Genomic DNA, 27,154 nt, shown 5'->3' with positions numbered 1-27,154 from the left:
GCCGGCGCGCCTATTTTCCATAGGCCTGCCGGCGCGCGCAGAGCCCCGGGACTCGCGTAAGTCCCGGGGTTTTTCGAGGGGGCGTGTCGGGGGTGTGGCCGATCGGCGTGGCGTTTTGGGGGCGGGACGCGGCATTTCGGGGGCGGGCCCGGGGGCATGGTTTCGGCCCGGGGCGGTCCGGGGGCGTGGCCGTGCCCTCCGGAACCGCCCCCAGGTCGCATCTCGGCGCGCTAGCGGCCCGCTGGCGCGCGGGGATTTACTTCTCCCTCCAGGAGGCGTAAATCCCCCGACAAAGGTAGGGGGGGTTTAGATAGGGCCGGGGGGGTGGGTTAGATAGAGGAAGGGAGGGGAAGGTGAGGGGAGGGCGAAAGCGAGTTCCCTCCGAGGCCGCTCCAATTTCGGAGCGGCCTTGGAGGGAATGGAGGCAGGCTGCGCGGCTCGGCGCGCGCCGGCTGCACAAAATCGGCAGCCTTGCGCGCGCCGATCCTGGATTTTAGCGGCTACGCGCGTATCTACTAAAATCCAGTGTACTTTTGTTTGCGCCTGGTGCGCCAACAAAAGTACGCGAAGGCGCACTTTTTAAAAATCTACCCCTAAACTTATAGGAAAAAAATTTCAGGATTTGCTCAAATGCTCAAAAATTAGGATTTTTTTTTTTTTTTTTAGTATAAAAACAATACATTTTACTTTTTAATAAATATTTTATCTCTTTCAGGTGAGAGGGAGGGTGAAGGATAGTGTGTGGCAGGGCACCGGCACCTTTTGGGGAAGAGGTTTGAAGACAAAGGAAACAGTCATAGCGCGCACTCCAGCAAACACACACACACACTCACGCATGTACACATGCACAAGTACTTAGTGGTTGAAGCTCCTCCACCAGCCAAAGCTGGTCCCTTGGTCCTTTATATGCCTAAGGATTCTTCATAAACCAGCAGGGTACCCTTGCTTCTTCTACTTCTATCTCCTGATACCCAAGAGATAGGGTGCTTGCTTCTACCCTGGACCAGGATCAAGGTAATAATGGAGGCCATTTCTGAAAACGACAGTCATAAGTGGACTGAATCCAACAAGTGGAAAGTTGGTAGAATGCAGAGCTCTCAACAGATCGTATCCTCCTCAAACAAAATTAGGTGCAGATCCTACTCTCCTCTAACAGAATTGTAGGGGACCAGATACGTCAGATTTATTAGATTTGGAGGAGGACCTACCAGGTTACGTCCATGTTACCCCAGTAACAGCCAGAGAGGATCAGCTGGAAGCTGGAGAAATACCAGCGAACAGCAATTGGAGATGATGGCTGAGGCTACAACTGCAGCTGTGGCCATTGTGGCTCTTAGCAATGGCAATGAGCATGTGATATCTACATGTTTATTCTGTGTCCAGCACTACCATTAAGGAGGCATATTACCAGTATTTAAGGGGAACAAGATAGTCTGTGCAGCTTATGCACAGCAGACAGGCATTCTTTTTTATCTTATTCCATTGGATCCAGGGGTGGGATCTGCTACCTTGAGAATTCATTCAAAACTACCCAGGGGTTTCCTCCCCTATTTTATATCTCTTCCCAACTTGCTTTTTACTCCAGCAATTATATTGACAGTGCTCAATCGAGGGTCATGTACCAGGACTCCTTCTGGAACCTTGCAATCATGGGCCCTTAACTTGGCCACTAGGTGTCACCATTGCATAATAACTGTGACTCCCTCTCCCCAGGGACTGTGAATGCCAAATTTAATTTACTGCTGTTTGGCCGCTCATGTAACCTCTGATGAAAGAATGTACCATGATGGGAGGGGGAGTTGCTTTTAAATTCACCGATCTTCTCGAAAAGAGATTCACCTCAGTCCATTATTTGGATTTAATTGGGAAAATTGAGCCTTTAGTTTTTACAATTTATGGTGTTGTGCCACAATGACACAAAAAATAATATTGTCATATATTTTTTCTATTTATTACTAAGCATGTTGATGGGGGATTGTTCATTTGCATTGTTATAAGTTAGTTTCATAATTTAAATATTGTTGATGTTTATTTACAGATTTATTGCAGTAGTTCCAGCTTTTTCTTAGAAAACCCAGATGTGCAAAGTCCATCAGTAGAAAGCAATGAATTTTTCGCTGGCATTAAGGTACAGATAAGAAAAGAAATTACTATATATATATAAAAGCATAAGCTCCTTTAGTAGGCTGCATAGGGACTTCCATAGGAAAGCCTTTTTTAACAAATCTTGTTAATAGTAATAAACTGTGGCCATGTTCCCCATATTATTTATCAAAGCAGTAAAACCCTTCATAACAAATAGATGTGTTGATTCTTACCCTGTTTCTTATTAAATTAGCAGATCACATAGTCATGATAAGTGTTCTTATCAGCTGTACAGTGCTAACAGTAGCAATTTAAGCATCTTACAACATTTTTGTCTGTTAAATATATGTGAAAACCTTTGTGATTCAGCTCCCTTGTTTGGCAGCAGTTCAGACACCTTATAGTTGTATGTCTGTCTAAGCATTATTCTGTACGCTTCTGACTTAAATGGCCGTCTAAGTGGGTGGCCCTAAATTTTGAGTTTCCTTTCAAATTGGATGCAATTTATGCATCGAATCCTATACCAAGTATTAACGAGTCCAGGTAAGAAACCGAATTTTGATGACAGTGGTTCTACAGCTTTCTAAAATGTTCACTAACAACTTACACTTACTTTAGATACGTAAATGTTTGTATGGTGTGACCATATATGTTTTTAAAGATGTACTGTATTTGAATTCTTAATGTGTCTTATTCATATTGCCATTGCAACTGATTGCCATATAATCTGTCAATGGCATATCAACTAGGTAATCAATGATGACACCCCAAAAAAGATGTTGAGAAACTATTCATTTACCCCAAAGGCTCTCCTGAATAAAAAGTCCTTTAATTGTTTTATGAATGTCTTAGTACAGTTGATAACCCATAGATTGTTGGGTAGCGAGTTCCAAAATAGTCACCTTTCTTGAGACTCCACTAATCGAACCAACCATGGGAAGAGCACAAATAAAAAAAACTTTAGCTGGCAGATCACAATGTCCACGGGCAGGGGTTGATAAATTTTCAGAGGACCACCAACAGTATAGGAAGTACATTATTACTTAAGGCTTTGTGAATGATCTTTGTAACTTTAAATTTTATTCTTCAATGTACAGGAAGCCAATGAAGAGAATAACTCACCAGTGAAATGAGAGCTCTGCGTTTAATGCCTGTCAGAATTCATGCAGCTATATTTTAGACCAGTGCTTCTCAACTGGTGTGTCGCGACAAGCAGTGGTCTCCCGTTGCTCTTCCCCCCACTTCCTTCACCGAGTGATAGGCAGGCTATCTTCCACTGCTGCCGTTGCCGCCCGGGCTATCAGCACATTCAAGCCTGGTTGGGAATGGCAGCAGTTAGTGGAGGCTGGCAACTGCAGCTGGGCCTTTTCTTCTTCCCGCACCTGCCCCCACCCTGACTCGGAAGAGGAAGTGATGTGCAGTGGGGTGCGCGGGAAGAAGAAAGAGCCATACTGCATGAAAAAGTAGAGGCGGCAGCGGCGGCCCTTGGTAGTAGGGTGAGCCCGAAGCAAAATCAGAAGCAGCCAGAAATCGGCACAGGAGACAGCAGAATTAGCCTCCCGTGGCCAATGGGATTCTTCTTTCTCAGCCTGCGGGGGCTGGAGGGGGAGGCTGCTACAGCTAACATTTGTGCTCCGGGCGGGGCAGGAAATGAGAAAGAGAGAGAGTGACAGCCAGCCTGCCTGTCTGTAAGTGAGAGCATGTATGTGTGATTGAGTGTGCATGTGTAACTGTGACTGAGAGCCTGTGTGTAAGTGAGAGAGTTTGATTGAGATCATCTATGTAAAGTGTGTGAGAGAGAGCATGTGTGTGATTGAGACAAACTAGTCAGTGTTATAATTAGTGAGGTTTGGGTGGACCCTTGGATACTGTGGTGGCTGGCCACGGCCACGGGGGGGAGTCCCCTGAGGGGCCACAGGTCAGGTTCAGCTCTGGACACACAAACACAGATTATATCTTTATTTAGACAGTTTGAGAAGCCACCAGAGGTGGCAGTAATGAGTGGAAGATGTAGCCCAGCTGGGCTAGTATACCCCAGGGCACTGGAACTGCGGTTCCTCCGGTAGCAGCGTTGTAGTGAGAGAACTGAGAAAATGCATACAATTGAACATTCACAGAGTCCCAAATATGGAGAAGCCCCGAGATAAGGAGAGCTGGCCCTTGAGGAGCAAGTACCAGATACCTGGGAGCTGAGAGACTCGGTAAAGTACTCACACAGCGGTTCCAAGTAGGAGATGGCACTGGCGCTGGAACGGGGGCAGGCCCTCGAGGAGCGATGGTGTCTGTAGGGAATTCTTCCAAGTAGAAGAGGAGATGGATTCAGGCAGCGGGTCAGGGAACATGGGCCCTCGAGGAGCGGGTACCGGTTACCTGATAGTGACCTGAAAGAAGCAAAAGAGGCCCCCAAGGTGCGGGTACCCCATTAGCAGAAAGAGTCCAATGGAAGTTGGAGAGGCAGAGTAGCTGGGTACGGAGAGCGAATATCATCCATAAGAATTCCCCTTGCTAACTCAACGGCTAGCAATAAACTGTAGGCTTAAATATCCGGGCAGCGTGACTTCATCACAGGGGGACGCCCCTGAGGAACGCGCCAATGAGGAAATAAGAATGAGGGACGCGCGGTGCACGCGCCCTAAGGTACCTGGAGAGCATGGTGTGGCTGGGTGGTCCGGGGTCGGTCCGGGAGGCATGGCCGAGGACTCTGGCACAGCAGCCAGAGGAAGGCGTAACTTAGAAAACAAAGGTACAGGTTGGTTTTTTTTCGGGCTGGGGTGTGGGACAGGTAGGGAAGGGAGGGGAAGGTGTGGGGGAGGAAGGAAAATTACCAGCCTCAGAGGGAACGGGGAAAGCAAGCTGGTCTCCCCGAGGGCCTGGCGTGCGCAAGGTGCCCTAGTGTGCACCCCCCTTGCGCGTGCCGACCCCTGATTTTATAACATGCGCGCAGCTGCGCACGCATATTATAAAATCGGGCGTACATTTGTGTGCGCCGGGTAGCACGCACAAATGTAGGCCGCGCGCGTAACTTTTAAAATCTGCCCCTTGGCTTCTCATTTAGACATCCAAAATCTCATGCATCTAAGGTGAGGGGATTTTTAGCACTAAATCTAGTGCCTCACTTGGTATACAGTTCTAGACTAATTGCTGATGGAAGCATGACCAGCTAATTGAAATCGCAATGCAATTTTGTATTGTTAGTTACCTTGCTTCAGAATATATGGGCCACTCATACAAATGTTCTGTTCTCCATTTGCTTATTCTTACATGTGCCAGCTGTATTCTGACACTGCAACTATATCAGAAGATGGGAAGAAACACAAGCTTACAGTTGAGAGCACTGTGCCCATTCCTTGCACAGATGCCAGCCAATTTAACTACGTGTGCAAAATTTCACTAACATTACACACTGTTGATCAAGGTACACTGATAATTTAATAACTTTAATATTTATTCTTTCATGTTTAATTGAGCTGTACGCAGGCGCTTTTCCCAATGTAAAACAAAATGTGGTTTTCAGAAGATAAGTCCTTTTTCTTTAACAATCAAATGCTTCCTTTGGGATCACAAAACTGGCCAGACTATGATGGCCTTGGTACTGCACAGTGTATTAGGGTGCTGCAAAGATGACTGATTATAAAGCATTTCCAAGATTCATTAAGAAAGGGTTTACTTTATTTTCTGTCCTGATATTTTCCTTCTACCCTAATGGGCTTTTTCAGCTCAACCAGAACCCAGCGTCTGATTTTGAATTGGCAGCAGTCCTTTAAAATATATCCTACAGTTCGTCGTGCTTTACTCTCAGCATCATGTTTAGTTATTTATTGACAGATCAATTTTCAGAAACGCATTCCCAGGGTACGACAACAGATCATTCTACCTGGTTGTATTTAACCAGATTTATTGTTGCATCTAACCAGCTGAAAATCTGCTTTTATCTATCCAGACAAAATGTAGGGCAGCCATTAGTGGCCAAATTAAGGCGATTAGTGCTGAAAATCCCTGCTAGCCATTTAAATAATAAAAAAAAATACCATGTCCCAGAAAGGCTTCTGGCCCTGTTCCTTTTTTGATGGCTAAAGTTCTGCACCTTGCAGTTTAAGACACAAATTGAGCTGCTCAGAAAAGAAACATTTTTGCCTAGTTAAATTTATCTGGCTAGTGGCTACCACTGGAAGTCAGACAGGTAAATCTTTTAAATATCCAACTCTATGTTTTTAGTACTTGTGTATGCATGCCCATGTGTGTGCAGAAAGGTTTTTAAATTGATCTTTAATGCAAAACTATTAACATCTAAGAATATTTATAATTTTAAGCCTAATGAGCACCATTTGCTAGGGATGGTCAGACTGAAGACATTTGTTTTTGGTTCATTTTTTTTTTTTTCATTTTGGGAGAGAGGGCAGGTTCACTTTTAGATTTGCTTAATGTTTATTTAGATTTGGTTTGTTTCCCAAGCCAAAATATACAGTAAATATAAATAAAACAAAACAACAACAAAAAAATGAAACAGGGCCTCCCTTAAGCCCTTCTGCCCCCAAAAAACCTGCGGAGCTCCGGGCCCCTCCAAACGCCCTTCCAGCCCCTGAGAAATGTGTGAGGGCTGGGGAGCTCCCCGGCCCCCTCTAATCCTTATGTAGGGTTCCATGCAGAAGAAAGAATCAGGAGCACAATACTCACTCTTGCCCTGCACAAATCCTTTACTAAACGGTGCTAGCTGGAATGGCAGCAATCTGAGAGCCGGCTGGTACCATTTTCTTATAGGACCGTAAAGAAAATGGCATCAGCTTGTCCTCCCACCGGTAATATTTTTACATCACGTGGCATAGGCCTAAGGGGGTGGCTGGTACCATTATTAAAAGGATTTGTGGCAGGCGGAAATGAGTGGGCATCGCTCCTGCCCCTTTCTTGAGCTTGGATCCCTATTGAAGAGTTAAGTGAGGGCCGGTGAAGTCCCTGGCACATTTCTTGGAGGTAGGAGGGGGAGCCAGACGGCCCGATCTGGGCTCAGCTCAGCTCAGCTGGGTAGGCCCAGACCCCACAACTAGCTTTGGGGAAACGGGAGAGGCCAAGGGAGATCCCAGGAAAGAGTGGCGAGGGCCCGGGGATGGGGCAAGGAGGCCCCTCTTTAAAACAAACTAAAAACACCTCGCAATCTTTGAGTATTTTCAAGCAAGGCCATTTTTGGTTCAGGTATGCTATTCATTTACCATGAATGTGCATCTTTACTGTTTTACCATTCTATCAATTTTTAAAAATCCTCTCAGCACAGTAAATATAGAGAGGATGACTTTCAAAATTGTTTGTGAATTTACTGCTGTACTTTATAACCGGCACGTAAATGTTATGTGCAGGTTATAAAATGCAAGCACATATGCTTTCACACATGCTCGCATATGTAAAATCCAAGAGCTATGCAAGTTTGGACTTATCCGGAAAAGTAGCAGCACTTAGCCAGATAAGTTCCGATTTATGCGGCTAAGTAGCTGCACTTAGCCGGAAAAGTGAAAACATTACTTGTTTGTCTAATTAGCATTTTTTGTACTTATCTGGGTATGTAAGATAGCTGATAACTCTAATAAAAAGTGCTATTTAACCAGATAAGTTGAAATTTGTCCATCTAAGTAATGGTAAAAGCACTACTTACATGGATACGTTAAAATTTAGCCAGATAAGTGTGCGCAAATTATATATCTGCATATTTGTACTTTGAATTTTAAAGGGATATGTGAATATATTTTACTTGCATTTTTTAGATGCATTTACTTCTCATAAATTGACTTTTACATGCATAAATCATGGGATTTTCTAATATGCGCGTGGCCATGAAATTACCAATTAGTCTATCAGTTCACCAACTCCATTTGTAGCTTGTGAAGACATTCTTGGCTCGTTATCCTGAAGTTCCCACATTTTATTTAGACCTCCCACCAAGTCATTTTTTCACTTTTAAGATGTTTACGATCACTTACACCAGATATTGAGCTGGAATAAATATTCTCAAGTAAAAGACTTATGGGTACCACTTTAGTAGGTATTAAAATAAAAACTTATGCATGTAAATGTTAGCCTATACCCAGAACACACTTGGCCAGCTCCTTTTTTACATGCACAAATGTTCTCACAGTTTCTGATATACTTGTATATGTTGTAGTTTTTAAAATAGTGCATATACTCACATACATGCCATTTTATGCACACAGGCTATTTTTACACGTGCATATTTTTTTAAATTCACCTCATATTATATATTTCTGATAAGAACATGCCATACTGAGTCAGACCAACAGGATGCTGAGCTTGATGGACCCTTGGTCTGACCCAGTATGGCATGTTCTTATGTTCCATTATTTATAAAAGAAAATGGAGACGGATACAACTAGTAACATATAAGAGGGCAAATTTCAAAGCCATTTGCATGAGCAAATAATGATTTACCCCTGTAAATTAACTGTCTGAAAGTTGCCCTCCTGTAAGCCAGTTTAAAGTTTGTGCCCTGTTGCCCAATGAGTGATCTTTTAGCCACATTTGAAGGATGTGCTCCCAAGAGGTGCTTTGGGCAAGATACAAAACAATGCACATAATTATATTTTTAGATTTGTTTGTGTTGTTTTTCTACCTATAGAAAAATCAGGTACAAAAGTCTACAGATACTTTGTGCCTATATCAGTTTTCATTTGCAAAAGTACATGTTAGGAGTCATTACCCAGAAAAGGACCTTGGAGTCCTTGTGGACATTACCTTGAAATATTTGCCTCAATGTGTGGCAATGGACAAAAAGGCAAATAGAATGTTAGGAATAGAGAACAAAATTGTGAATATCAATATGCCCTTTATAGATCCATGGTATGATCACACCTTGAGTATTGAGTGCAGTTCTGGTTGCCCCATCTCAAAAACAACATAGTGGACATAGAAAAGATACAGAAAAGGGTTACAAAAATGATAAAGGAGATTGTAAAGCTCCCTTTTGGACAACGGCTGAACAGATTAGGGCTTTTCAGCTTGGAGATGACTGAGAAGGGATAAGATTGAAATGTATAAAATCATGAGTGGAGTGGAGTGGGTAAATAAGGAACAGTTATTTACCCTTTCAAACAGCATGAGAACTAGGGGACATGCCACGAAACTAGCAACCGGCAGATTTAAAATAAATTCAGAAGTATTTTTCCACCCAGCACACAATCAACTATGGAATCTGTTGCCGGAGGATATGGCTAAAGCAACTAACATGCTGGACAAGTTTCTGAAGGAAAAATGCATAAACAGTTATTAGCTGGGTTGAATTGGGAAAGCTATCACTTATCCCTGGGAGTGAGATATAAGAAATAGATCCACTACTAGGGATCTGATGAGTACTTTTTATCTGGACTGGCCACTGTCGGAGATAGGATGCTGGGCTTGATATTAGGGATGTGAATTGGGCTTCGGACGATTGAAAATATCGGATGATATTTTCAAAATCGTCAGAAATCGGGGGCTCCCCCAAAATGATAGGAAAACCCCACGATATTGATCGTGGGGGTTCTCTTATCGTTTTGGGGGAGGGCAGGAAAAACGGCACACAAAAATAACCCCTAAACCCACCCCGACCCTTTAAAACTAATCCCTTAGCTTCCCCCACCCTCCCGACCCCCCCAAAAAACTTTTTACAGGTACCTGGTGGTCCAGTGGGGGTCCCTGAAGCAATCTCCCGCTCCCTGGCCGTCGGCTGCCACTAATCAAAATGGCGCCGATGGCCCTTTGCCCTTACCATGTGACAGGGTATCCGTGCCATTGGCCGACCCTGTCACATGGTAGGAGCACTGGATGGCCGGCGCCATCTTGTGCTCCTACCATGTGACAGGGGCTGACCAACGGCACCGGTAGCCCCTGTGACATAGTAAGGGCAAAGGCTATCAGCGCCATTTTGAATACTGGCAGCCGACGGTCCGAGTGCAGGAGGTTGCTCCCGGACCCCCGCTGGACTTTTGGCAAGTCTTGTGGGGGTCAGGAGGGTCCCCCAAGACTTGCCAAAAGCCCCTGGTGGTCCAGCGGGGGTCCGGGAGGGATCTCCTGCACTCGGGCCATCGGCTGCCAGTAATCAAAATGGCGCCGATAGCCTTTTCATGCATGCAGCCCTGAAGTGCTGTATGCATGGGTTTTTTTTACTTTATATTTTAAAAATATACATGTGGAAATTTTACACATGAAATTTAAGTAGCCCTTACCCCAGGTGAGTCACTTTCTACACAAGGAATTTTGCATATTTTTCAACATACACACATGAGTTAAATTACCAGTTTTACAAATGAGTCCACCAGTTTGTCCAGTCTGTCTGTAGGTCATCAAGACCCTCCAGATTCTTCAGCCCCCCCCCCCCCCCCCAGTTCACCCAGGCCGCTCACCCAGTCAGTGTTTCATATTAATGAGTTTACTATCACTTACACCATATGAAGAATAGGTGTAAATATATGTGAGTAAGCTGCAGAATCTACACACGTCTCTTCTAAAATAGCAACTTACACCTGTAAATGTTGACCTCAAACCAGAATGCCCCTTTTTTACATGTATATATTTTCACACGTGCCCTTCCGCGTGTTATGTTTGAGGTTCATAAAATAGCATACATGTGAGTACATTCTATTTATACAGGGTTCTGCTCTTTTTTTCCACATGCAGCCATTTGAAAACTCATCTTTTACAGTCTACTTTCAGGTCACCCATCTTGTTTAGCAGTTTTAGTTCTTCTACTTCTAAATAATGGGATAGATTTTAGAAGAAGCACGCAAGGCCTACATGTGGCCTACATGCGACCTACATGTGCTACCCGGTGCATGCACATGTATGCCTGATTTTATAACATGAGCACGCAGGCGCGTGCTTGTTATAAAATCGGGGGTCAGCACACACAAGAGGGTGCACAATTATGCACCTTGTGTGCGCCGAGCCGCAATGCTTTTTCCCATTCCCTCCCCCCTAACCTGACCTTCCCACCCCTTCCCCTAACCTTTTCCCCCCTAGCCCTACTCTAACCCCCCCCAAAAAGTATTATCTTACCTTTTGTGCCTGCCTCCGGGCAGGTGCAAGTTGCGCGTGCCGGCAACTTGCCGGCAAATGATCCTCTGACACAGCGGCAATGTCCCTTTATTAAAGCCCCGGGACTTAAACGTGTCCTTGGGCTTTACGCGCACCGCCGGGCCTTTTTAAAATAGACCCGGTGTGCGTAAGGCTGGTTATGCATAGGGATGTGAATCGTTTTTTGACGATTTAAAAAAAAATCGTCAGATATATTTTAAATCGTCAAAAATTGTTAAGAGTCGCAATACAATAGAAATTCCCCCGATTTATCATGAAAAATCATAAATCGGGGGAGGGGGGAGGGCGGGGAAAACCAGCACACCAAAACAACCCCTAAACCCACCCCGACCCTATAAAATGAATCCCTTACCTTCCCCCACCCTCCCGAACCCCCCCAAAACATTTTAAAATTACCTGGTGGTCTAGTGGTGGTCCCGGGAGTGATCTCCTGTTCTCAGGCAGTCGGCTGCCACTCATAAAGATGGCGCCGATGGCCCTTTGCCCTTACCATATGACAGGGTATCCGTGCCATTGGCCGGCCCCTGTCACATGGTAGGAGCACTGGCTGGCCGGCGCCATCTTTAAAGATGGCCGCTGCCATTGTAAAGATGGCCGCCGCCATTGTAAAGATGGCCGGCGCCATCTTTAAAGATGGCGCCGGCCATCCAGTGCTCCTACCATGTGACAGGAGCCGGCCAATGGCACTGATACCCTGTCATATGGTAAGGGCCATCGGCGCCATCTTTATGAGTGGCAGCCGACGGCCCGAGAACAGGAGATCGCTCCCAGGACCACCACTAGACCACCAGGTAATTTTAAAATGTTTTGGGGGGCTCGGGAGGGTGGGGGAAACTAAGGGGTCGTTTTTAAAGGGTCAGGTGGGTTTTTTTTTTATCGGGCCATCGGCACCATTTTTGAGTGGCAGCCAAAATGGCGCCGATGGCCCAAGAGCGGGAGATCGGTCCCCGCGCCCCCACTGGACCACCAGGTAATCGTAAAACGTTTTGGGGGGTTTGGGAGGGTGGGGGAAGGTAAGGGGTTAATTTTAAAGGGTCGGGCCTCACTAAAAAAAAAATAACGATGTGAATCGGAACCAATTCCGATTCACATCACCCCAGATCAGATTTTTTCCCCCCTCTAGCCGAACCCGATCTTTAAGATGATCGGGCACACGATTCACATCTCTAGTTATGCACATACATCCTCCGGATTTACGCACGTAACCCTTTTAAAATCCAGCCCAATACGTAGATAGTGAATTTGTGCATCCTGAATGCATGATCCTGAATGCATTCAGGATGCATTCATGCATCTGAATGCAGGATCCTGAATGCATGATGAGCGTTTTCGATCACAGGACCATCTATCTGGAATAATATCCCTTCAGACCTCAGGCTGGAACCCTGCCTTTTAACTTTCAGAAAAAAACTCAAGACGTGGCTCTTTCACGAAGCCTTCGGGGATCCCCTAGTCAATCACTAGTTGCCCTTCTCTTACTTGGATGATGGCCTTTGATCTTCATGAACGATGGACTATGGCACTTCTAGGTTATAGCACCTTAAGCTTTAACCCGTATCCTCTATTGTATTTTCTTGATTATCACCACCTTTTACTTCCTTCCAGCTACATAAGCTTCCAAGTTCTTTCTCCTTGTTGAATGTAACTTTGCCTTATTCACCTCTATTGTTTAACTTACTTTAGTTATGTGCCAGTTATACCCTTGTTAAATGTAAACCGATCCGATATGGTTATTACTATGAAGGTCGGTATAAAAAAGTGTTAAATAAATAAATAAATAAATAAATAAATAAATGATTGTATACTTGTTAGCACCAATACTTAGTTTCCAAAGCCTTGACCTTTCCTCCAGTTTTTTAAAGTCCTTTTTTCATTTTTTTTTCAAGTCTTCTAGTGGGTCTGTTCTCTTCCAGAATTTTGTATCATCTGTCAACAAGCATGACTCCCGCAAATCCCTTTACAATTATCTAGGTATCTTTGTCGAAGTCACGAAATGAGGCAAATAAAAGGCCAAAGATAGCTTATTTGAATAAATGATTTGCTTTGATTGCATAACATATTGCAGTACCCTGTATTGCGCTATGAAAATGAATATATTTAAGATCTGGCTTTTTACTGTTCTTTTTTTTTTTTTTTTTTTTCAATAAAATAGGTAACGAGCAGCTACACCTAAATTTGGCTCTTTCTTCTTGTCAAGTGGATCTCCTCAAGTCACCCTGCCACAATGGAACCTGCAGTCAAGCTGTTCTTTATTTCACTGCTGTCACAGATTTCACAAGGGACGGAGACAGAGTTACCACTATTATGACTGACCCCATTGCTAGTGAAACCTTCCTGTGGAATGGCTATGCTCCGGAAGGCATGCAGGTTGACTGTTCTTCTAAAATACTGTACTTTTTTTTTTTTTTTGGGGGGGGGGAAGGGGAGAGATTGGAAGCTTCCACCTGCTTCTTTTGAAAATGTTGGAGGAGGGGAGCCTAGAAACTTGATTACCTTAATTAAATGTCAAAACCTTGCCTTTAAAACTGCATTTTCAAGCTAGAGAAAACTGACCCTTGGACCCTTCAAAATGTGCAGGCTGCCCATCGTTCACCCATATGCTCTATGCAAAGCCCTCAGTCTCCATTAATGACAAATGCCTTAAAATATTCATAATTTAAAGTTCTGATGATGTTAAAAGCAAAATGTTAAACAATACCAGTTTCTTCTATCTTCTGGCATTTAGGCTTGTAAAACATAAACTTCTGGAGCTTAATAATATGAATGTTTTCAAAGCATTTGTCTCTGGTGGACTTTATGCCCTGCAGTAGTTCTTTAATTTCCATATGGTAAACAGAAATGTATTAAAATGACAGTGCATGCATTTATTATGCTTCTATGTAGCAGTTTACAATTCCTGGAGGTAAAATAACTTTTATTTTTAGAAAAAAGTTGTTGCCATCATGTTTTATGAGAAGCAGGACCCATTAATTTTAGCTTTCCTCTTTGAAGGTCTGCTGGGTCCTGGTTTGCCTGCAGTTTGTTATCTACTGTCTGATAAGGCCCAGTGGAATAGTGGAGCAGATAAATACAGAAATTTAGAGAATCATTCAAATTCTGATACATGCATTATACTTGGCTGTGATATTCCCACTGGGGTATGTTTCTAGCTACTTGAAAATCCAGGATGATGGCTATATCTTAAGCCTTTACTGCCAGGCACAGCAATCACATTTTAGTAATTATATAGTCATCTGATGTAACAGATTGTGTATATATAAGTTTATTATTTCAGGGCAAACAGCTAACCATTTAAATCAACTTTTAAAATGGAACTTCCACATGGTAAACTGATACTCTCAAATTGCTACCAGTGTCCTAAAGCTTGCAAGCAGATAATGTAGCACAATTGTAGAAAAGATGCCAGCCTAGAAGATACATTGAGAAAAATCTATGCAAAAATATCATCATAAACAGTAGACTTCTACAAAACAAAATCAAATTGAGAATGACTTTTAAAAAGCTGTTTAAAATAAGCATAGTGAAGCACAATCAAAGTTAACACAAAAGAAATAGTTATCAACAACCAAGTCATCACATTGTTTTCATGTGAGAAAAAGGATCACCTTTCAGCTTTAAGTCAAGCAATGATCTAGAACTGAATGACATATGGGACCAATGTACCATGACACACACTGATGATAGCCTACTATCAAATCTTAGTGCGGGCGGGAACTGAAGTACTAACCCATCTGCTTAGTAGTTTTGTACAGCAGAGAATAAGCTGATACTCAGTAGATGCCATAGAACATAATAGGATTGTAAGGGAAAGCATGGCAGAGAAGTATAGTCAGTGGCCTTTACAGAAAGTCTCACTTACATAACGGAGACAGATATCAGCAATAAAAGTAATGCCCCTGGCTTGCAGATCTAGCTAAGTTTTTAGGAATTATTTGGGCAACTAGGTGTAGAAGAATCATATGTTAATTCAATAAGGTTGAAAAATGAGTGTCTAGCACAGATGTCTCAGCTTAAACAAAGGACAAGATATGGTTATCGCTATCAGAAAGGGAATAGGCTTGACTCTGACAAAAGCTTCTGAATATGGTGAAGCTATTTACTTTGCAAAGCAGGTGAAATTGTACACAAAAAACTGATTAAACATAAGTCAAATTATGATAATGTGTTTCTGAGGGATGCACTGAAGAGCTCGTTCCACTAGGATTTCATCAGTTCATTTGTATGATTGAAAATGATGCCAACATCAAATCACTGCTTTAACATAGTGCAGCAAAATCTGATCTAACCATGGCATAGCTGTTGCAGTACTCTGTCTTCTCCCTACTTAGGAATATGTGTTTGCAAAGACTAGAAAAAGACATCTAGTAGAACTGCTTCATGTCACTAAAATCAGTTTTTCATATGTCAGAACTCTGCACAATTTAGAGAAGTTGTAGGAACAAAGTATGTTCAGAATAAGACAAGGTAGTAGGTCCACTAGTACTAAAAAAGTGGTTATTCACATTGGCCGTGGACTACAGTTCATTATGATTCTGCAACTAAAACAAGCTCTTCTTTTCATGGCATTAGTATTTCCATCTTCCAGCATTCAAGCTCTGAAAATAGAAATAAGATCCATGAAACACTTATTCTCAATTTAGATGGCAAAATGAAGGAGGTTTCAGGGAACCCAGAATCATTCACTATTATGTTAGATCTGCTTCCTTCTCAAAGAACAATACAATTCCTCCTACAACTGCAGGCGTTTGAAGTTTATCTGTATTGAGGAACACATACCTCTTCAAAGCCATCCTTCAACAGGAGTCTGAGTAATGGAGAAGGTCAGTCTCTTTAAGAAAGTGGACATTGTGTACTTCATCACATGATCAGCACACCATTCATCATAGAAATAAGACGTTCAACATTAGTAATATATCATTGCTTCCCCTATTGTGGGAACAGGGTCATTCAAATGCCACACCAAAGCTTGTGATGAACAAAGATGTAAGAGACAGCATCTGTCTTAAATCAAGGACCGACACCCATCATAGCTGTGGACTAACCAGCCTTTGCTATAGCCAAGCAGCTCTAGTGGCAGCAGCCAGAATTTTATAGTGAGCACAAATTTGGGATAATGTTTGGGTGATTAAACATAGAAATAACTACTTTGAGATCAATGGAACTTCTCCTCCAATTTGGTGGATAGATTACTGCCTTTGCTGAAGCAAGGATTGCATAATCTGGTACAGAGGACTCTTGTGAACTTCAAGTATAACCAGAAAACAAGAAGCATATCAAATCATAGGATGTAGTTTCTACAAACTGCTGATGTTAGCATGCCACAAATGTTGTAGTAACACATCTGACAATAGAGATGTGCTTCGGGTTTAAATATTGTGTCAGGCTTTGTTTCGAGGCCCCCCCGGTGGGAATTTTGTTTTTCCCGCAGTTCGGGGGGGTTTTTTTCGGGGGCCCCGATTTTTGGGTTCGTGCGCGCTAACTCACGATAGTGCACACTAACTCGGCCACGTTAGTGTGCACTAACCCGAAAATGAATTTTTTCTGAAATTTCGGAAAAAATTTGATAGTTTTTCGGTTCTCCCGAACCATTCCTAATTAGGCAATTTTGTTGAAATTGCCTAATTCGGGAAAAACAATTGCACATCCCTATCTGACAATGATGTCACCACATTTCCCCTAGATTCATCAAAATGCATTATTATCGATAAGAAAAAGGTATGTGTTCATGGAAATTTTAGAAATACAGCACCACACGATAACATACTGCTTCACATCAGCAGTATCACATGGTGTGGTAAACGTTTTGCACCTCACAATAATTATTATTTTGAGAGAGAGAGAGAGAGACTATGTCAAGTCCTTCATAGTAGTCAATAGGGATGTGCAATCGTTTGCAACGAAATAGGAAATATAGACAATATTTCCTATTTCGTCGCGGTTCGGGGGTCCCCGAAATGATAGGAAAACCCACAAAATTTCGTGTGGTTTTCTTATCGGTTTCAGGGGGGGAGAAAGGGCACATAAAAAAAATAAAAACCCCAAACCCACCCTAACCCTTCAGATTTAATTTATTATAATCCCCCACCCTCCCGACCCCCCAAAAACTTGCCTAAAGTCCCTGGAGATCCAGCGGGGGTCCCAGGAGCGATCTCCCACTCTCTGGCCGTCAGCTGCCAGTAAACAAAATAGTGCTGGTGGCCCTTTGCTCTTACCATGTGACAGGAGGCTATCGGTGCCATTGGCCGGCCCCTGTCACATGGTAGAAGCAATGGACGGCCGGCACCATCTTAAAAAATGGCTCAGGACAATGGCACCGATAGCCCCTGTCACATGGTAAGAGCAAAGGGCCACCGGCACTATTTTGTTTACTGGCAGCTGACGGCCAGAGAGTGGGAGATCGCTCCTGGGACCGCCACTGGACCACCATAGACTTTAGGCAAGTTTTTGGGGGGTCGGGAGGGTGGGGGATTGTAATTAATTAAATCTGAAGGGTTGGGGTGTTTTTTTGTTTTTTTTTCGGTTCGGGACAGTGAAAAAAACACAGCCCGAACCGCGGGAAATGAAATTTCCCATGGCGGGCCAATAACATAGGCCAAACTGAAAGTTTCGGCCAAATCACATCTCTAGTAGTCAAGTATTTATATGCCAATAGGAGGGTCATCTAATACCTCAAGATGAGGTGTTTGTGGTGGTTTAGAGTTTAAGGGCCAGTTTATTATGCAGACTGAGATATATGAACAGCACAGTAAACCTCGGTGAAGGTTTGACTTCATTTGGAGTGAGGAAAGTCTCACAAATATGAAATTTCTATTATTTTCTCTCATCCTAGGTTGATGGACTCTATAACAGGGTACCACCAAACTAGGGCGAGATAACATAGTAGGAGCAGACTGGGAGGGAACTTCCCTACCCTCTACTTAAACCCCCTCTCCTCCCACTCCTTTAACTCATCCCAAAAACTTACAACTTTTTGTTTCACTACTTAGTGCTCCCCTGGATAGCCAGTGCGTGCTTCCCCAGTACAGCGGCTATTGGTCAGTGTCCTGGCCAGCCTCCTTCTCACCCTGCCCTGCCCAGACCACGCCCCCAGCCCACCCCCCTTTTCAGGGCCCAGCAATTTTGTGCATATCATCACTTACACACATGGCCGGGCCCTTTTGAAAATGCATGCAGCCGATTTAAAATTCATCCGTAAGCACGTAAGTTTCAATCCTGCCTTATTTCCAGGCCCTCCCTCTGAAACACCTTTCCCCAGTTTACTTAAAAATATGGATGTAACAGAGTTACACATATATATACTTTTACAGGCCCTCAGCCTCGGGCTATTTTCTATCAGCCATTTACATGAATAAAACATGGTTTTATTTGCGTAAATGACTTTGAAATTCTGCCCGAAGCATGCAAGCTCACCTTTATATTATTAAATATAAGCCAGCCTTTCACCGCAGCCTCAGACCTTCTTAAACTGAACACCTTGAATATTGCTGATCATTACTATACTGACATTTTTATCACATGCTACAAGAGAGGCAGAAAACCGTTCAAATCACTCATGCTGGCATTAGACAATGAAGATGGAAGCTCCTTCTATCAGCATGTCAAGAAGACTAAGATAACTTTGAACACCAGCCTGCTGCACAGCGGAAAGCCATGAAGGAAGACTGTAATCTTTTCCCTCAAATCTTTATCCCTTGCCAGAACAGAGAGTTGGATTTGCATGAATTCTTCCAGCATGAAAACCTGCCAGTGACTGTATCCCTCAGTGACAATGGGAAGTCATGGCTGGTTGAAAACCTTGAAGTGACTGTCACAAAAGGAGTCCACCTGCAGGCAGTATAAGCATTGATGGGTCAATACATAAAGCAGCAAAACATTTGAAAAATGTGGGAAAGATGTTGTCCTTCCTGTGATGGAAGCATATTCTATCATGGCAGTGTATTCTGTGTGTATCTTCAGTTCAGACACAAGGCCAGACTTAGGTGTAGGTGGGTTCAGGGTTCAAGAGAAGGGCAAAAGGAACCAGCAAAGGCTAAAACAACTGAAGAGCTTTCTACGAGACTCTAATAAAAGACAGAGCTTTTATGAATCCTGGCAGACAAGGTAGTTGCAGTAAATACAGGTTCAGCTGTTACTATAACAAAGGTAGAAAATTCCTTAAGCAATCAATGCATCTGCCTTGTACACATGAAGAATTCAATACCAGGCATACAGCAACTATAGGCTGCAAGACACTTCTGATTAATGGAAATGATACAGATAGTGTAGTCATCACCATATTTGCCTTAAAACTTTAAAGAACTTGATCGACACACTTCTGTCTGTCTTTTTTTTGGTAAAGACACAAAATATGTTGGATTCCAGTGCATACCATCAATGATGCAATTGGACCTGCAAAACTAGAAAAGCTATCCTTCTTCCATGCTTTTAGTGGTTGTGATGTCTGCTCATTCCATAGCAAAAGGTGAGCATGGAATGTGTGTGACGAGAGTGTGTTTACAAAACTCTGTCAGTAACTGAAAATAATTGAATATGAAGACTCCAACATCTTGGAAAGGTTTGTGGTCATGACGTATGGCAAGTCCAGTACAGTTATATAGGTCACTGTTGCAAGGCTAAACTGTTTACCCAGAAGCAAAAATCATATATTGACCTCATACTGATTTGGAATGCCCCTTTAAAACACTCAAAGCATGCTGTATATCAGGGAGGAATAATGTGGATCCAGTTAACAGTTTAGCAGCTAGACAAAACAAATCCAGCTGATTGAGCATGGACAGAGAAAAATGGAACATGGCATCTGAAGACTTCAACCTATAGCAGAAAGTTGCAGAGACATTACAAAATGTGACTGCAATACTGACTGCAGGGGGAGATGCAAATACTTCCACAATGGTCTCAGTTGCACAATGTTGTGAAGCTGTGACTCCCAGATTAGATTAGAAGCTATTCCTCTATCCAGTATTTATTATTTGAGATTAATATGTTACTTCAATTTTCCAACATATACATTGCATAAACAGGTTATGTTATATGTTTAATAGTTTTTCATTTTGAAATGAATGTTCTTTACAACATTCCCACAGTTTATGTTCATTATATTATCAATTGGCATGGTCAGACATGGAGCACGTCAGGTAAAATGATTTATTTTCTGAAAAAAATAAGTCTCCATCTTGGATTTTAATTTTCATATCCCTTATTTCTAACATTCATGCAGATTTTGATACTTGTATCATAATTTGAACATTTTAGTTCCTATTTTCTGCCCCACTACAAAATCCAAAGGAATACTAAGAAGACTGATTCTAGAAGTAGCCTCAGAAATGTACAGGAAATAACCCTCATTTACAATGACAAAAAGTATGTGTAGTGCTAATTAGAGTGTGCATGGCAAGAACATTTGTTTAGTTTTATTTTCAATTTGTTTTTCATTTATTTTAATTATTTTAGTTTTGGTTTGTACTATTTTTGTTTCTAAATTTAAGTTTTTAGTGTGTACTAAATCAAATTAGCATACAATAACTCAAATAGTGTGCACTCAGAGTACTGTGCACTAATTTGATATATTAGATGCTATTTGAGATAATGGGCATTATTTTGAGTTAGCATGCACTAGTTCACTTTAATGCACACAATTTTGAATTAGTGCACATTAAAAATGAAAAAAAAGAAACTAAACTTTGTGGGGTTTAGCACGTTCCTAGTGCTAATTATGTGTAAAAAAATATATACCAACAATAGAACATTTCAGCATAGCTAATTTTAGTAGGACACTGTTTCAATTTTGCTTGTAGAAGTACTTATGAGAGGAATTAATGACCTTTGTATTGATAAAATTTAATACAAATATTTTTGGGTTTCAGATTACAGTCAAGGATATCCCCACTGCCTATTGCTACTCATTTACTGACCCTCATATAATTACATTTGATGGCAGGTAAATATCTTATTTATCTTAATTCTAAAACATCTCTGATGGAAGTTTGTATATACAGCACTAATAGTATATCTGTACCTGGAAGTCCAGAGCAATATTTTTCTGTTGGGAACCCCAGCCATGGGCAGCCACGGCTGGGTCCCCCCTCACCTTCTGGCACTCTCCGGTCCTTGCCGCAGCTTCCTCCGGGCCGCGACAGGGCCTTCCCGCGACATCCTCCCCACGAGGGAAATGCCGCCGACTTCCCTGTCCAGCTCCACCCCTTTTGCGCGCGCGCACCAACCTGGAATTTAAAGGGGCCGCAGCGGGAAACCTCGGCCCGGACACCGAAAATGACATCAGACTCCTGGGCTATTTAAGCCCAGCTCACACCAGCGTTCTCTGCCTTGGCAACAGGTCGACTCTCTGAGTAACTAGTTGCTGTTCCTCCGTGTTCCAGTTCCAGCTCCTGTGTTCCTGATTCTGTATTCCTGCTTCTGTGATCCTGTTTCTGCTCCGCTCCTGCTTCCGTGATCCTGCTCCTGCTTCGGCTTGATTCTCTGGTTTTCGACTTCGGCTTGGCTCCTGGTATTCTCTGTCTGCTGCCGTCCTGACCCTTGGCTCATTCTCCGGCTTCGCTAGTCTTCTGCCTGCCCTGAGCTCTGATCTGGTTTCTCGTCCTGCATCGCTGCTGCCTACCACGACTTCTGGATCGTCTTCATCTCTCCAGCTCTTTTGCCTGCCTCAACTCAACTGTTCACCTGACTCTTCTTTGCCAGGAGACCTTCGCCTAAGTCCTGCTGGCCCCGGTACCCAAGGGCTCAACCTGCAGGGAATGAGGGTTGGTATAGGTGAAGGTCCTGTCTGGTCTCCTGGTTCAGTTCCGCCTCCCAGATTTGAGTCCCGCTGTAGGCCTTCCTTCAGCGGATTCTCCAAACACTCTAGCCGACCCAAGGGTCCACATTTACAACAGTTTGCCAAGGCCATGGACCCGGTGGACCATTCTGGCCTCCAGGCTATCCCAGGCATGGCCCAATGCCTGCAGCAGCAGCAGCACTGCTTAGACCTCCTAGCGGCTACTGTTGAGAGATTAGCCAACTGTCTGGACTCAACACCTCCAGCTGCAGCTCCGCCTCTGCCTCCCGTTCCAGCTCCGGGACCTGCATCATCTCTACACTTGCCTGTGCCACCCCATTATGCAGAGGATCCCAAACAGTGCCGTGGCTTCCTGAACCACATTATACATAGCGTAGGTTAATATTCACCAAACATTTTTAATACAGAAAACCTTTCATTTCTTACTTAGTTTAACTCAAGTTTTCACCTACTATTCCAAGTAAAGCGGGGGAGATTAAACATGGCGGATTACAAGAAATCTTGACACAAAGGTCATTTTGGTCGTCATGTGAGTGCGCAGAATACTTATATCATGCTACGACTACTCCAGGTTTGGGGGGTTACTAGGCCCTAGAAACTTCTGCAGTTGAGACGGTTCAAAGAAAATATACTTTGCGTCCAGGTGTTTGATAACACACTTACTAGGATACCTCAAACTAAAACTGGAGCCCTTAGATACAACTTCGGACCTTAAAGATAAAAATTTTTTACGTCTCTCTTGTGTGACTCGAGAGATATCTGGATAGATCCAGATTTTACCACCATAATACACCTCCTCTCTATTCCTCATAAATCTCTTTAAGATCAAGTCTCTGTCTGAAGAAAAAGTACATGAAAGAAAGAGAGTCATTCTTTTCTTAACCTCTGAATCCACCGACAGTTCCAAGATCTGGGTTAAATTCAACGAATTCTCTTCATCTTTTTGTATCACTTCCTTTGCTTTCTCCTCTTTACTCGGTATATAGTATATTTTTTATATCACCGGTATTCCTTCTAGAGGAATCTTCAGTATCTTTAGCATATAATCCTTAAACATCTCATAAGCGGATATCTCTTTTATATAGGGAAAGTTCAGTACTCGGAGATTTAAATACTTTGTTTGATTTTCCAAGTTCTCTAGTTTTTTGAGATTTATATTTTCCACTCTCAAAATCTCAGCTTGAACTTTTTCCACTTTACTCAGTCTTTGTTCCGTCTCCTGCAAACTGTCCGTGTGCTCAGCCAGGTTTTTCTCAATTTTCAAGATTTTATTATTGGCTTCCAAAGTAATATTTGTCAAGTTAATTACAGCTTTCTCCAGGCCCTTCATTGCATGCCAAAGGGACTCCATAGTTATAACATTCGGCGTCTCAATCGGTATATAGCTTCCCAGCATAGGTTTCTGAGCTTGTTCTCCCCCCCCCCGGGGCTTTCTCTCTCACCACCTCCCGGATAGCTCTATCCTCCGCTTCTCTGCTGGCTCCGTGTAAGTCCTTTATATTAGGGGCATCATTTTCAGTATTTTCCGAAGTAAAATGTAATTCCAAAGGACTTACCCCAGCGAGCACAGCTTCAGGGGGAACCGGTGAGGGGGGGGTCATCAGAGCGCCGGGACTCAAGGTAACATCTTCAGCCAGCAATGCCGAGATCCGCCCGAGGTCGGCTTTTGCAGCGGCTGCTTCTACCGGCAATCTTCCTGCAGCTTCAGTGGCGAAAAACGTCTCTATCCGCGTTTGGCCCGGCTCAGAGATTGGCGACGAAGAAACCGCCGCTTCTCTGAGTTTGGCTTTTCGTTTTGTGTGCGGCATTTCTTAGTAAGAAAATATTTTTAAGAATAAACGAGGAGAGAGTGTTTCACCAACTTCTCACATGGCGGTCATCTTGACTCTCCCCTTTGGCATTGTTTTTGTCTGATTTTGGACATTATTATATACTAGTTTTCAGATTTTCATCCTTATGATTTATTATGTTTATTTTTATTGCTGTTTTATTGAATCATGGTTAGATATAAGGATAATTATGATGGTTATGTTTTTCGTTTATTTGATTAATTATTTATTTGTATTTTATTTTGTTTTTGTGGTATTATATAGTTTTTAATTTGCATTGTGTTTATGTTTTATGTATTTGCTCTGAGCTTTTATTGGAAGATCATGTATAAATTAGAAATTAAAATAAATACATAATTTTGGGCAAAATGAGTAGTAGCAGCAGCAGCAGCAGCAAAAAGAAACCTTTTTCAGGTAAGAAAAGGCTCTGGGCAAAAAGAAAGAAGAAATATAAGTACATATAGATGTGGGTTAATACCTCTGCAGCTTTTGCCCACAGTATATGTACCTTATCAATTTGATCATTACATTTTTGGCTTTGATCTTTTTTTTGTGGTTTGGTTTTCTCCCTCCCTTAGGGGTAGATTTTCAGAGCCCTGCTCGCCTAAATCCGCCCAAAACCGGGCGGATTTAGGCGAGCAGGGCCCTGCGCGCCGGGAAGCCTATTTTACATAGGCCTCCCGGCGCGCGCAGAGCCCCGGGACTCGCGTAAGTCCCGGGGTTCTCGGAGGGGGGCGTGTCGGGGGCGTGTCGGGGGGCGGGCCCGGTCGTCGCGGCGTTCCGGGGGCGTGTCGGCAGCGTTTTGGGGGCGGGTACGGGGCGTGGCTACGGCCCGGGGGCGTGGCCGCGCCCTCCGTACCCGCCCCCAGGTCGCGGCCCGGCGCGCAGCAGGCCCGCTGGCGCGCGGGGATTTACGTCTCCCTCCGGGAGGCGTAAATCCCCCGACAAAGGTAAGGGGGGGGTGTAGACAGGGCCGGGTGGGTGGGTTAGGTAGGGGAAGGGAGGGGAAGGTGAGGGGAGGGCAAAGGAAAGTTCCCTCCAAGGCCGCTCCGATTTCGGAGCGGCCTTGGAGGGAACGGGGGGAGGTAGCGCGGCTCGGCGCGCGCAGGCTATACAAAATCGATAGCCTTGCGCGCGCCGATCCAGGATTTTAGTGGATACGCGCGGCTCCGCGCGTATCTACTAAAATCCAGCGTACTTTTGTTTGCGCCTGGAGCGCAAACAAAAGTAGGCTGTTCGCGCTCGTCTGAAAATCTACCCCTTATTGATGAACAAAGGACAATCTAATACATTTTGCATTAGTGGGGTTTGGTATTATAAAGTGAAAATTCACAGAATGTATATATATTTTTATTAATAGGATTTATGATAATTTCAAAATGGGGACCTTTGTGCTATACAAGAGCAAATCTCGAGACTTTGAAGTTGATGTACGGCAATGGGATTGTGGAAGCCTTCACTACCCAGGATCTTGTAACTGTGGCTTTATTGCCAAAGAAGGAAATGACATCATTGCATTTGATATGTGCAGTGGTCAGCTACTAGAGTCACAGCCACATTTATCTGTAAAGAGCAGAGACACAATCAACAATAATGTCAGAATTACCGAATCCTACTTCGGAAGGAAAGTCACTGTATGTATTAAATTCTTTAATTAACTGCTTTCATTGATATGTATAAAGGCATAATGAAACACTAGCAATACAAATACAATGTTTATGGCAATCAAGCAAATATTTCAAAACTACAGTTACAGCTAAGTACCTTAGTCATAGTGGGATAACTGCTTTCTGTCTGCATTACCAATCTCAAACTGCTCGATCACTGACTAAAGTAGATTTCTTTCTCTTACTGTGTCTGACATAAATTACCACAGTCTGAGCATTTTATATTTGCAGATGTAAAAAAGGAAGAGTCTTCCATGTTGCATTTGAAAATGAACCATTCAAGTTGTTTCACAGCTCTGGATTTCTTGCTCTTAGACCTGTGCTCTATGAGTTGTATAGAAATATTATTTAAAGTCCATTGGACACAACTGGCTATCCCCAAGCTTGCCTGAATATTAGGGATGTGTATTTGTTTTGAACGAATGCGCAATCCACAACGTATAGGTCCCTATTCATTGCATTCGTGGGTCCATGAAACGTATGGCGAACCCCCACGAATGCAACATATCATTAACAAATAAACCCCCACCCTCCTGACCCCCCAAGACTTGCCAAAAGTCCCTGGTAGTCCAGCGGGGGTTCTGGAGCGATCTCTTGCACTCGGGCCGTCAGCTGCCAGTATTCAAAATAGCCTTTGCCCTTACTATGTCACAGGGGCTACCAGTGCCATTGGTTGTCCCCTGTCAGATGGTAGGAGCACAAGATGGCGCCAGCCGTCCATTGCTCCTACCATGTGATAGGGGCCGCCCAATGTCACCGGTAGCCCCTGTGACATAGTAAGGGCAAAAGCTATCGGCGCCATTTTGAATACTGGCAGCCAATGGCCCGAGTGCAAGAGATCGCTCCAGGACGCCCACTGGACCACCAAGGACTTTTGGCAAGTCTTGGGGGGGGGGGGGTCAGGAGGGTGGGGGGTTGTAGTTAATTAAATTTAAAGGATTGGGATGGGGGTTTTTTTTTGTTTTTCCAACTTTAATGGAAAACGAATACCAAATGCAACTAATGGACGAATCGGGTTTCCCCGAAAACAGATGCAACAGATTTGGGTCCCGGCACAACGAATACCAAATAGCAACGAATATTTTCCTTCTGCACATCCCTACTGAATATACTTTTTGCAGCAAAGGAATCAATGTCATATGCCGAATAACCAGATATATTTGTTCATTACTGTAACTCAAATTTTCCAGTATTGTTGTCCATGGTGCCTAAATTATGAGTGTATGCTTAAATAGGATAGATGTGCAAAAAAGTTTGAACCAAAAGCAAACAGTGCAAAAATCAAAGTTGTTGCATTTGTAATTAATTTATGACAAATATCTCCTTTCATTTTAACTCTTTGCTTCAAACTCCACTTATAGCAGCCCACTGCTTTGGCATTATTTGCAGGTGGAAGTATTTTATGTGCAGCAATGACCTTTTATAAAATTGTCCAATGTGCAGGTAAACCTGTACGTGTATGTCATGTTTGTGCATAAATTTACTGAGACTGAGCAGGAGACATTCCTGGAGTCAGAGTTGGGGAAGGATTTGGGCTTACATGTGTACTTGTGGATTTTCAAAAGTATGCTCTTAAATTCTCATGAAACATTTGTGCAATTTAGGAGGTATAACTTTGCAAGTAGATTTAGTGGGATCATTTTCAAAGTGGACTTATGCATATAAAGCCACTTTAAAAACTGGTGTAAATTATGCACAGATTTGCTGAC

General features: G+C 43.2%; 1 protein-coding gene across 5 annotated transcripts in view; it reads left to right on the top strand.

The window, feature by feature from the left end:
• Nucleotides 1–27,154, top strand: part of VWDE (von Willebrand factor D and EGF domains) — a 268,951-nt gene that overhangs the window by 81,024 nt on the left and 160,773 nt on the right. For all 5 annotated transcript variants that reach the window (XM_029588981.1, XM_029588980.1, XM_029588984.1 and 2 more), the window contains 5 exons: nucleotides 2,039–2,128; nucleotides 5,356–5,500; nucleotides 13,310–13,524; nucleotides 21,021–21,094; nucleotides 25,139–25,412. In XM_029588981.1, the coding sequence (XP_029444841.1) occupies nucleotides 2,039–2,128; nucleotides 5,356–5,500; nucleotides 13,310–13,524; nucleotides 21,021–21,094; nucleotides 25,139–25,412 (798 nt within the window). The remainder of the gene's footprint in view (nucleotides 1–2,038; nucleotides 2,129–5,355; nucleotides 5,501–13,309; nucleotides 13,525–21,020; nucleotides 21,095–25,138; nucleotides 25,413–27,154) is intronic.

Source organism: Rhinatrema bivittatum, chromosome 2, assembly GCF_901001135.1.
Source record: "Rhinatrema bivittatum chromosome 2, aRhiBiv1.1, whole genome shotgun sequence".
Lineage (NCBI taxonomy): Eukaryota > Metazoa > Chordata > Amphibia > Gymnophiona > Rhinatrematidae > Rhinatrema > Rhinatrema bivittatum.
The sequence above is the reverse complement of the archived record's forward strand: the minus strand, read 5'-3'. Positions and strand labels throughout refer to the sequence as shown.